Source organism: Ziziphus jujuba, chromosome 11 (assembly GCF_031755915.1).
Source record: "Ziziphus jujuba cultivar Dongzao chromosome 11, ASM3175591v1".
Classification (NCBI taxonomy): domain Eukaryota; kingdom Viridiplantae; phylum Streptophyta; class Magnoliopsida; order Rosales; family Rhamnaceae; genus Ziziphus; species Ziziphus jujuba.
The window spans coordinates 9,790,441-9,802,465 of record NC_083389.1 but is presented as its reverse complement, the minus strand read 5'-3'; the positions used below and the strand labels follow the sequence as shown (position 1 = coordinate 9,802,465).

Here is a 12,025-nt window from a genome sequence, read left to right as displayed (position 1 = left end):
TAGTTTAATCATATAATATGATCTTCAAGGATTTTTCATTTTTCTAAAATAAAATATTATTTATTATTAATAATTTGCTTATATTCAGAAAGAAAATAGATCATATAGTGATGAGGTTTCTTATTCCGAAGTTTAATATTTATTCAATGTCTTTGAACTGTATAATAAGAGTTTGCTTAATTTTAGAAAGATAGATCATAAAAGGTTTTTTCTTTATCTTTGTTTCCTTTTTTCGTTTTTGATTGAGGTGTTTATATGTAAAGGTCAATTCATTCAATCTTTTTAAATAACGAAAAATACCAACCAAAAAAAAAAAAAGTTAATCAAAATGGCAAAAAAGGTAACTCAAATTCTTTTTTTTTTTTTTTTTTTTTTTTGCCTTGAAAAACGATGCTAAACAATATAACAAGAAATCAAAATCAATATGATTGTCATTTTTTTCCTTATTAACTAATTTTTAAAATTTACATAATATTGTACTCCTAAAAAGATTTTTAAATGATTTGTTTACCCATCTATAGAACTCGGTATGATATCAGCCCATCTATTGTCTCGACGACCAACCGGTTCATGCGTACGAGAAGCAGCAGGTAAGACCTCCCTTTTGGTCCTATGCAAGCAGAGCAGCAACAAAGCAACATTATTAGTGTAGTTATCAATGAGATTCTATCAACATCAACATAATAACTTACCCAATCCCATGGAAGAAATTTCATCTTGGTGAAAGAAACTACTTCCAGTTGTTTTCTGGTTCAGGCTTGAATTAATCTTCTCAACCGCGGCAACCAGATCCTTTCACCAGAACATAAGAAAATGTAAAAGAATTTCAGATAATCCAGTTTTCAAAGTGAACTGAGATGATGACTGGTTATAAATCCTGATGTATTATTTGCTAAAAAATAATACTAATAAAATATTAAAACTACTCATTTCTCTATTCAACATCCAGTTTTTCAATGTATTAGTGTGATGGATGAATTATTCCACCATCTTGTCTCTTTGACAAGTTTTGCATTTCTTATTCTTAACAAAGTTTAAACTTTAAACGCATTCTCAATTACAAGAAAAGTAGAAGTAGCTATAAATTTGTCATGTTAGTTTTGTAAATGCAGATAGATCAAACTCCCTCAACCAGAAATCCAGAATTAGGTGCGTCCTAAATTTAGTATGCCGCTTGCAAATATTAGTCAAATCACAAGACTAGTGAAGAATTTCATACCTCCCATGGTGCCAGACCCTTCATATAGGAAGGAAGACACTCGTAATCATCCTTTGATAACTTGACAACCGGTGAAAGGGCTTTGACAGGCTTCAAGTCATTGTCCATTTCCTCTACATTTTCATAAGAATGGTAGCATAATAATAATAAAATTGAACTTCCTATAATGAAATTAGATTCACAAACAAAGCCTACCAAAATCCAATTGCATGTTGCTCTTGGATGCTCCAAAAGCACGATGATCTCCTTCCCCCTCCAAGCCAATTGGGCTATCCTCAGTGTTAAAAGGTAATAGAACACGTAAGGCAGTAAGGCAGTGATTAGGATACATGAAAAAACAAACACGAGTGTTTATCCTCTAGATATTTAACTTTCAGATCTTGAAACTTACTTGATTGGCTCTACCAAAATTTCATCTGTGTCATCGAACCTACTCTTACCTGTGTGTGAGAGATTAGTAAAAGCATAATTAGAGGTGCAATTTGTATGAGAAAATTCAAAATCCTAAACATATTTCCATCAAAAGTAGAATAAAATTGTATTTCAAGTCAATGAAAACAGCAGCTCAGCACCAACCTCTAGATGCCAGAGAATCGAGACACAAATCAGAAAATCCTAGATCTTTTAAGCTTGATGACAATCTATAGAAAACATTAAGTTTGACAAAGATAAGCTAAATATTATATTAGTATTCTCGGCTCAAGATTTTCAACATCTTACTTCTTAAACCATCGTTTGCAATGCCTAGAATTCTTTTTCTTTTTTTTCTTTTTTTTCCACATTTATTGTATTGCCTAATTGGAACCAGTATATCATTTCTCCTAGACAAATTAAGCTTGTGAAACAGTTATATCCAGAAAACTAGGTTTGAACACAAGGATACAAAGCGTCATCATCGTCCAAAATCTTTGAATTCATAGCAACAGGCGTCGGCAGATCGTCCGTTGCATCATCCTCTTCATCAATCTCAAATTCTAGAATGAAAAACGGAACAGAATCAAAATCGAAATTGAAATTGGAACGAAAATTTTCCAAAATGAAATTATCAAAGTAAATAAGGATAAATTCAGCGCTAGTGACGTCTTTTAGATTAAGATTTTTCCAAGTAGTTGCCTGTTTGGTTGCTAAGAAATATTTGATTTCTCATTTAAGGACCTAGGAACAGATTAAGCAGTAATTAGGAGTTAAATACCGGGAACATATCCTAGTGGCTCGAGACAGTCTTGGAGGCGAAGAAGATTTTCCTCATTGTTCTTGTAGATCTCGTTGCAGTGACCTAACAGTTCCTCAAAAGATACGGTCTCCAACGACAACGATCCGAGAACGTTGAGCTCGCTGCTCGCGCTCGACACCTTCCGATTCAGACATTGTATGAAGGTCGAGGATGCCGAATCTGCAATCCATCAAATTGACATAAAAGAAATTGAAAAAAAAAATTAGAAATGAAAAAAGAAAAAAAATTTGTTATCTTGCAGAGAAAGGGAAGGAAAATGGTAAAACCGAGAGGGATGGGATGGCGGTGAATGGATTGCTTGAGGGCGTTGCAGCTGGTCTCTATGTGATTGCAGAAGGACGCCACGCTCTCGCAGAAGCTTGCTATCGACTCCTCCATCTCTCTCTCTCTCTCTCTCTCTCTCTCTCTCTGTGGAGATTTGCTTTGCGCTTTCGATTCAAATGGGCGCGCGGGAACTTCTCCCGTTTTTATAGCCTGCTTTTCTTTTCTTTTCATTTTTTTTTTTTTTTAACCTCTCAAAATTGCATTTTGATTTTTGCAAAAATTTTTTCTTTTGGTAAAATTGATTTTTTGAACTTTAGAAATGCAATCCTTGACGTCATACTTTTTTATTACAAAAAGATGATTTTAATTTTTTTATTGAAATATAGAAAAGATTTTTCATTTTTTGAAACATCAGAACAGATTGATTTGTTTGTTCCTACCGTTCTTATTATAATATAACATCTATCCTGGTTCTAGGTTCAACCAAAAAAAGAAAAGAAAAGAAAATATATATATATATATATATATATGTATATCTATAAATTAAAATATTATTAGGAAATACTGCAAATGCTCCAATCAGTAAAGCTGAAAATAGAAAAACAAAAACACATAAAAAAATAAAAAATAAAACGTAACGCTCCAAAGTCCAAACGTTTCCGGTTTGTATAAGTTGGTCGAGCACTCATTGATTTCATAAAATAATAAATAAATGACATGGCAAGGCCCTTACTAATTTACATATTCTCTGTAACTAATAATTAAGGTCTAATTGATTTTTTTTTTCTTTTTTCTTTTTTTGGCTGAAGAAAATGAAGCGTTTTGGTTTTCATTGTTTGGTCACTGGTTCAGTAAAAAGCGTTATTTTAATAACCAAAAAAAAAAAAATGTTTAAATTTTTAGGAATTATATATATTTTTCATTAGCTGATCATAATTAATACAAAAACAGTGCGAGAGGAGGGAATCCAAAGTTAAAAAGTAAAAGCAATACTACTACTAATTACTTACAATTAAACAAAAAAAAAAAAAAAAAAAAAAAAAAAAAAACCTACTTCACATGATGGAGATACTCATCTCACATATATACAAATCGTACATAGAGTTACCTAACTCTTCCACCACCCCCCCAATATGATGCAAGTTTTTCCAATATTTTCTCAGGTAAATTGTCCTCTAAGGACACTGGCAGCCCTCTGTATGGCTCTGGCAACCCTCCATATCTCATGCTCAATTATGGCCTGCCCTTGTCTCTCACTCATATTTCTTGCCCGAGAAATTGCATCGGATATTCCAGGAAACATCTGGAGTTTGCTTTCATAATCAATAGGACCATAAATCTGCAAAATTAGATTTAACTAATTTACCAACAAAGTCTATGATTATTATGTCTTAATGACTATTCAATAATAGTCAACAAGGAAAATAAAAAAATAAAAACAAAATAAAATCAATAAATAAATAAAAAGTATTCCTCAAGTTGCTTAGACAGATTTATCCAAGGTTGCTTAGATAGAGGACTTTCTTCATTTTAATTTAATCAACAAGGAACAAGGGAACAAAAAAACACTTACAAGATGCTTGAACCACTGTCGTCCTTGAAGTCCATCTGCATCAAGGAAGCCTCTTTCAGCAAGCATGAGCCGATCGTTTAATGCCCGCTTCTTCAATGTTACCAAGTCACTTGTTGTTTCTTGCTCTCTCAGTTTCTGCACTTCAAAAACAAGAAATGTTCTTGTATAGACGAAAATATGACCATTATGAAAAAAGTACTAAATAGGAGTTTTTCTTGACATAAAACTCAATAATTTCTTCTTATATAATTTACCTTTGCTTCAATCTCAGCCTCTTTGGCTGCAGTGACAAATTCTTGAATTGATGTCATTAGTGGATTTAGTGTAACAGGCGTGTCCAACAAGTTGCTCCAAACATTCCTATATCCCTCCTGGCCAAAGAAATTAATATAGTTTTATATTTGGCAAAATATTATATGAGTTTGATGGCAGAGTCATGACTTTTGAATTCTTTTTTCCATTATTCCTTTCCATCTTATTTCAGGTCATTTTGGGCACTGAATCTCAAATAGATTATAAATTGACCCAAACTCAGACTATGCATTGGCATACCTTTAGCTGATCTGCATAAGAGAGGTAACTGAAAGGAAGAATTGAATCATCAGCCAAGTGAAGGCCTAGAAGTCCCCAAACTCCAGCAACTGTGATTGCACAAGTGGATAAGTATATAACTAGATTTAACACTAAAGCTATAGGACATGAAAAGTGAAAACCATGTCAAGTTGATGAACACATGCCAAGAATAAAGGAGGTGAAGGGAACTAACCTGCAACATGGCGCTGAAACAAAGGATCTCCATAGTTTGTCATCCATTCATAGGAGTCAAAAGCAGTGTGATAGACAGGGAAATCTGAAGAAGCATGGAGATAAATCAGACCACCAATTAACTCACTTCTGCTAGGAAATAGGAACCAAATTATGGATGACTACAATTAACAGCTAAATTAATAACTCAATAGGGACACCAAAAACCACGTGGAATTGAAATAGTTAGTTCCTCCAGTCACATCAAGATGCTGTTTAACATCCTGAGGAAGAAGGTGACATGGTTACTGCTTCAAAAAGCCATCCACTTAGCCTTACTAACATGAGAAACTACAAAATGCAACCTACCAACCTCACCAAAAACACAAGAAACTTTATAACAATAATACTTTTAAATCCCCTAACTAATATTATTACAGCCAAATAAAAAGAGAATACAATTCTGCAAATGAGCATGCAGACCCAAAATTTTCATACTGGCACACCCACCCATCAGCTAAGCATACTAAAATCAACAGTCCACACTTCATTAAATTTTATTGTGTGACCAATAATTGCATTGCTTCTCACATTTCAACCCAGAATCAGGCAGATGTAAGAGGGATTTACCTCTTCCATAGTATATATCAACAGAAGGAACCCCTGCATGCTGCACAAATGGGGCAAAATCAGAATCCACCCCACCAAGTCTCTGAATCTGCAGTGGCAAGAGGAGATCCATTCACATCATTAAGATAGTCAAAGCAGATAAAATGAAAGTATGAAGAAAAAAAGATAGATAATTTTTTTTTTCCTTTTAACTTATACAGCAAAAGGTACTTTTTTGAGACAGTATTCACTGATGCCTTTGTCCTTCCAGTAACATCATATCGCCACTTATCATAATTATATAATATTACAAAGGAAGGAAACCTAAGTTAAGATCAAATTTAAAAAACAGGGTTAAGACTCCATCCAGATATGCACTCACAAACAACACACATGGGGAGCACGCAAAGAGAGAGAGAGAGAGAATGAGAAAGAACCATTTCATCATGATGGGAGCCATCAGAAAAATAACTGAGATTGCTTCTTAAAAGGGAAAAACAGACACCTCATGAAATAGGAAGAAAATTACAACATCAAATCCTGTCTCCGACTTTTCTTCCAAAAAAGTTGTGTGGAATCATTAAATATTAAGCTTGAGGTAAGGACAAATAATTAAATATATTAAACACGTTACAGAGATTACATATCTTACCAACATATATGTCTGATACATCTAACCGCATGCATAAACAACTTAGTATTTTACAAGGGAAAACTAAGATTATGGTGAACTTACGCTGATGTCAGTATTAGTGGCTGTCCACTGCTGATATATTGTCACAGCCTCCGAGTCAGGATCCTTGACCTGAAATCAGTTTGACAGCATCAAATTTGCATTACTCAAAATCAGATCTTTGTAAGAAGTCATGTCTAAAGGAAGTAACAATGGAATTCACTATGCTTTTCACTTGTTTACCTTCTTCGTGACTTCAAGAAGGAGACTGTCAAGTTGGGGAGTTGCGCCAGCAAAGAATCCTGGTCCTTGAACTGCACAGTCAACATTAAGGTAGGCAACAGCTTTGGATCCCAGATTTACAAGGTTTTGCTCAACCCACTCAGTAGATCCTATCTGGAATGTGACAGTACATAAATTTGGTTTAGACCATAGAGGGCTCAATAAATGAAAGCATCCATATGAAACAATGTTTCTCTAATATGTATATGATGATTTGCCAAAAGTGTCTGATACAGAAGCAACCACATTGATGAGAGAATAAACTGTATTGCTGTCTAAATATGTAATTTAAAGCCTAGAAGAATTCTGCAAGAAGGCAGTAATTTTCTTAGCAACATATGAGCAAAGCATGAATATTATCATTCTCAGAAAACATGCCATCGAAAGAGAAAACTATATTTAATGATGTTGGAGCATTACCTACCATCCCAAACTCTTCTGCATCCCAACTGCACAGGATGATTGTCCTTCGAGGGTTCCACCCTGAGCGCATCATGAGGGAGAAACGACGAGCAATGTCAAGTAGTGCTGCAGTTCCACTGTTGGGGTCAACAGCCCCATATGTCCATGCATCTCTATGGTTGCCAAGCAGCACATAGCGGTCAGGCTCTTCTAACCCTCTTATAAGACCAAAAACGTTATGGATTGTTGCCATCTTATTTTCCCCCTAAAATTGAACGACAATTAGTTTAGAACCAAAAAACACGAGAAAGGGGGAAGAAGGTAATCATCTCTACTTAGACCTTTTTCCTTGAGTTCATTCTCTAAGAGAAAGATTAAGCCCAAAAGTACTTCTTGAATACAAAAAAACTGCTTGCATGATGGTTAATGCAAGGCATAGTGATAAGAATCAAACATAAGCCTTATGCTTCACAAAGCTAAATTCCCTCCATCATATAAGAAAATACCAAGTTTTATTATTATTATTATTTTTATTTTTTTTATTTTTTTAAGATGGACAACATGGCTATTGAAATTCTCAAAATTGAATGGTCAGGAAGCAAGCGCTTTAAATTGGTGAGCTATTGTGAACCCAGTAGTTGCAATCCACATCAATTAGCAAGTCTGAATATGGTACTCTATTCACAAGGTAGCATATTCGAAAAATGAATGAAGGACATGTGTATTCTGTACGCTACTGAAGTCGACAGCAACCACGAAGATACAATGACCCATATAAAAAGCATTATTAATCCAAAACAAAGAAATATTCAGTTTCAGTTAAGCAATTCCTCATGTCTTCTGTAGATAAAGGAAATTCTAAAATTTTCCATAAACAGTATTGTTTCAAAATCGATACAACAATTTATTGGAACGAGTCAAACATGTCCCCTTTTTTTCTTCCTTTTTTTTTTTTTTTTTTTTTTTTTGGCTTCTTGGCAAAAGTTTGCAAACTTTCTGATAAATATGGAAAAATCAACCAAGAAATTATCTAAATCTGCTCAAAATTCAGGTTTAGTAAATAAGTTCATAAAAGAAGACCCAACTTTCCAAAACATCCATAAAACTTTCTATTTCCTTCCGAAGTTCCAAAATTTGCAACTAAATTAATCATAACATGGTCCAATCAATTCACAACCTGACCCTATCTCAAAGGCCCCAACCTCACACGGCTCATTACGAAGTCTAAACGACAAAAAAAAAAAAAAAAAAAAAAAAAAAAAAAAACATAAATAACAGAAAACACCAAAGTCAAAGACTTCTTAATCATAGACCTCAAACAGCAAAAACGCCATAAAACAAAACACTTTCTTTGTGTTTTTTCCGCAACATTTGACTAACAAAAATAAAAAATAAATTAATAAATCCCATCCAAAAAGTAAAAATATAAAACATAGGAAACCGAACCTGGTAGGTGAAGTTCACAGTTGTCGGGCCCGGACCGACACCGCCTACCTTCGACTGAAGCAGCGGCGCCGTGTCTCTCCACTCGTTTGGCACCGGAGCTCCGGCAAGCGATCCCAAAATGATCTCGGCGGCCTCAAAGGACAAGGGCATGGATGGAATTTTGGGGAATCTTTTCAAAACTTCACTGTCCTCCAACTCCAAGCTCTCGGCACCGTCAACCCCAGCCCAACCTGGGCTCAGTGGGTCCCCCAAACCCTTCATCACAGTCCCTCTTTCAAAACCCTTCCTAAACCTTTCACCCTCGGCGTACAATAGCACCGCCAGAGCCCCGTTTGCTTCGGCCTTCTCCACAACCGCACCCCTAGACAAACCACCTTTTCTCGCTATCACTACGCAACCGCTAACGTTCACCCCGAGCGCAGCCAGGGCAAGATAGTCCTCATCCCTACCGTAGTTCACGAACACCGCCTTCGCGTGCGCCGACCCAGACGGAGAATACGCGTGATAGGGTTGTACCAAACCCTGACTCGCCTGATGATCAGGCAGACCGAGCTCCATCAACGGCAATTCCACGTAACTCCCGTTGCTAAAATGCGCCGAGAGCGAGGCGTGCGCAGGGTAAGACAGAAGGGTCTTGTACTCGACCCTGTGCGTTTCCAAACCGTAGTCCCTGAAGTGGGTTTCGACGTAGCTTGTGGTTTCCAGGGACGGTTTTGTTCCGGCGAGGTGAGGGTGCAGAGTGAGGGCGCGGAGGTAGGAAGCGATCGTACGGTTGGTGGCGGCGGAGAGGAATGTTTGGCGGAAACGGAGAGCATTTCGGAGGGCGGAAGATGATGGTGCAGACTGTGGATAATGCAGCGCATAAAAACCCAGAATGCAGAGGAGAACGACGAAGAGGAAGGAGCAAGAGTGGTGTGTTTTTCCTGTGAACATGGCGGTTGTTGGCTTGGAACAGAGTTGAGCCATTTTTTTTTAGATGGAGAAAGTGAGCTGCGAAGTGTGAGAGAGAGACTGAGTAATACGGTTCTTTTTCTTTCTTTTTTTTTTTTTTTTTTTGCTTATTGGATATAGCACTGCGAAAGAGAAAACAGTGTTAAAAAAAAAAAGAGAGAACCAGAATGAAACCAGGGTCTCTGGACAGTTTCAGTGGGAGAGTTCCTTTTTAAAAAAACCAAAATAAAATGTTTTATATTTATAATTTTTTTTCTTTTTCTTTTTGAAAGAAACTTCTTTTTTTTTCTTTTTGCTAATTTTTTTTGGTCTGAATATTATACAGTAATGGATAAAACAAACATAAAGTTCCTTCCATCAACTTCGGTATCTTTCTTTAAAAATTCTGGTAAAAGTAATAAAATCAAAATTAAAAAAATAGTGTTTTTATAAAATCCATACAGTACATAAGATCATTAATAGTGCAAAGCTTTGTGAAAATTAATTTTATAACCCTTCATTTCCTCTACACATACGTTTCAATACCCACCAAAAGTTTTCACTTAAAAATTTTAAAAACGTAAAATAAAAAATAAAAGATGAATTCAAATTTTTATGAACGATGAATTCAATTTTTAATGAACAATCATGCAATAAAAATCAGTAGATTGATAAATCGCAATCTTTTATTTTTCTTCATTTTTCACACATATTGGAATCCTAATGTATTTAAATGACTTTAAGTCCCTTTTTTTTTTCTTTTTTTTTTTAGTTATGTACATGAGAAGGAAAAATATATATTAAAAAAACAACAAATTGCGGAAGCATGGCCCTTTTATTGAGAATTATTATTATTATTATTATTTTAATAATTGCTAGGATTGATAGTTTTTTTTTTTTTTTCTGGGATAAAATTTGCTAAAATTGATAGATTGTGATGTCCATATCAAGCATGGAGCATGAATAACCTGAAAACGTGACAGTTTTCTATGGTGGGGGAATGGCTACAAGGAGAGAGCCATGTAAGTAGGGTGTCCCCCCGTCTCCATTTCAGTCAATCTGGTGCCCTTCAATTTGGTGGGTCCTTGTTTTAACTTGACTATAATGCTCAAAGATCCCATTAATTTCAAGGAAGATTGTTTCCTTCGTAATGTCATTTTTTTCTACTTGTTTTCTTTCATAAAGATTGGAGATGATACTTATGGTAAAAATCTTGATTTCTCCAACCCCCAACTTGAATTTCGCATTTACCCAAAAAAAAGAACTTTGAATTTCACATTATGTTCTTTTGGAGCTTCAACCGTTGATTATTAAAAAAATTAAAGTTAGATGAATTTGAATTTAAAACCACTTTCTGATGAGACAATGGTTTTATTATTGAATTATATATTTATGAATGGAATGTTAATGATGCTTGAGATACTCATTATGCGCTCATCGTTTTATTTTTTGTATTTTCATGTTATTTAACAGTCAGAGTATTGCTTCAATTTTTTAAAAGCTAGAAACCAAAACGAAAGTTGGTATGTTTCCTGACCTTAAAAGGATATAGCAAAATAAATAAATAAATGTAGCATTTCTAAACCAATAAACAAATATATATATATATATCACTTTAAAAATTACATCTCTTATTTTTTTTTTTTTGGCTAAAATTAAAAATTACATCTCATGACTGAAATATAATTACAACCTGCACAACCATGTGAAGGTAACTTCAATTGGCATGACATACAGCTATATACAGCTGCGACATCATAATCTGTAAGTTGGATTATTTATCTTGCGGTTTAATTTTTGAAACAAAAACCATCATGCAAAAAAAATTATTATTTTGAAGGTTCGAGATAATTATAAAGATAAAAATTATCTGAAGTACATGTTTAGTAAGATTTCTAACTCCAGCAAAATTTTTTGTAGTAGAAGAAAACTCAAAATAGAAATCCCTTTTACCTAACATTTTAAGACTTACCAATTAGCTTTGCTTAAAAACTAATCTTTATTCCCTACCGCCTTTCCGACTTTGATTAAACCGGAGGTTTTCGATAGCCACAAAAATTACTAATAAACTGATTTATGCCATCATTCGGTCATTCTCCCTCCTTTAATATATATTAACATATATATATATATATATTTTTTTTTTCTTAAATGAGAACAGACCAAAAATAATCTCCGCCAAATTGTTTCACTTTCTTTGCTTAGTTGGATAACTTGGTAACAATTTGAAACGACAAATGGAATAAAAATTTCAGAAACATGTTCATTTTTTTTAATACAAATTGGCCCCAAAAAAAAAAAAAAAGGGAAACAAACAAACAAAAGTTTCACTTGGACAGCTAGGCTACATTGTTGTAATAATTGGTATAAAGTGAAAATATGCCGGGACCACAGTATTTTATTTGATTTTATTTTTCTTCATGCTCGGACGGTGAGAAAATAGGGAAAAGCCCCTTTCATCTTCAGCAGCAAGTACTACCTCTCCCCACATGAATATCTTCCTTTTTATTTCTGAGTGGCATATCTTTATTTTTTCAAAACAGAGATACTAAGATTAACCAAACTTGTGGCTGTGAATTCACACAAAAGGAAGTTTCGTGAAAATGACATTTGGAACTTTTTGCCTTTTTAACTTTGATTTTTATAATA

General features: G+C 34.5%; 2 protein-coding genes across 3 annotated transcripts; both read right to left on the bottom strand.

The window, feature by feature from the left end:
• Positions 1 to 403: 403 nt before the first annotated feature.
• LOC107405389 (uncharacterized) lies at positions 404 to 2,921 on the bottom strand. The gene is made up of 9 exons (XM_016012428.4): positions 2,720 to 2,921; positions 2,412 to 2,612; positions 2,103 to 2,193; positions 1,796 to 1,860; positions 1,611 to 1,659; positions 1,415 to 1,488; positions 1,220 to 1,332; positions 693 to 792; positions 404 to 610 (listed from the first exon to the last, which is right to left on the bottom strand). The coding sequence occupies exons 1-9, from the start codon at positions 2,829 to 2,831 to the stop codon at positions 516 to 518; spliced, it is 900 nt and encodes a 299-aa protein (XP_015867914.1). The 5' UTR covers positions 2,832 to 2,921; the 3' UTR covers positions 404 to 515.
• Positions 2,922 to 3,605: 684 nt separating this feature from the next.
• LOC107432285 (probable glutamate carboxypeptidase AMP1) lies at positions 3,606 to 9,611 on the bottom strand. Of its 2 annotated transcripts, XM_016043391.4 has the most exons (10): positions 8,447 to 9,605; positions 7,023 to 7,265; positions 6,560 to 6,712; positions 6,380 to 6,448; positions 5,665 to 5,752; positions 5,057 to 5,140; positions 4,843 to 4,931; positions 4,545 to 4,661; positions 4,291 to 4,425; positions 3,606 to 4,056 (listed from the first exon to the last, which is right to left on the bottom strand). In XM_016043391.4, the coding sequence occupies exons 1-10, from the start codon at positions 9,410 to 9,412 to the stop codon at positions 3,877 to 3,879; spliced, it is 2,124 nt and encodes a 707-aa protein (XP_015898877.3). In that variant the 5' UTR covers positions 9,413 to 9,605; the 3' UTR covers positions 3,606 to 3,876. The 2 variants fall into 2 exon arrangements, with proteins under 2 accessions (XP_015898877.3, XP_048321259.2); XM_048465302.2 differs by lacking the exon at positions 3,606 to 4,056 and having other exon boundaries at positions 4,293 to 4,430; positions 8,447 to 9,611.
• Positions 9,612 to 12,025: the final 2,414 nt, after the last annotated feature.

Bases quoted from the DNA above. Each gene is read 5' to 3' on its own strand.
- LOC107432285 (XM_016043391.4), bottom strand. From the start codon at position 9,412: ATGGCTCAACTCTGTTCCAAGCCAACAACCGCCATGTTCACAGGAAAA. The intron at 5,141-5,664 runs GTAAATCCCTCT...ATGCTTCTTCAG, and splicing joins TGATATATACTATGGAAGAG to ATTTCCCTGTCTATCACACT. The intron at 4,057-4,290 runs GTAAGTGTTTTT...CTAATTTTGCAG, and splicing joins GACAGTGGTTCAAGCATCTT to ATTTATGGTCCTATTGATTA.
- LOC107405389 (XM_016012428.4), bottom strand. From the start codon at position 2,831: ATGGAGGAGTCGATAGCAAGCTTCTGCGAGAGCGTGGCGTCCTTCTGC. The intron at 2,194-2,411 runs GTATTTAACTCC...TTTTCATTCTAG, and splicing joins GCCACTAGGATATGTTCCCG to AATTTGAGATTGATGAAGAG. The intron at 1,489-1,610 runs GTAAGTTTCAAG...CACTGAGGATAG, and splicing joins ATTTTGGTAGAGCCAATCAA to CCCAATTGGCTTGGAGGGGG.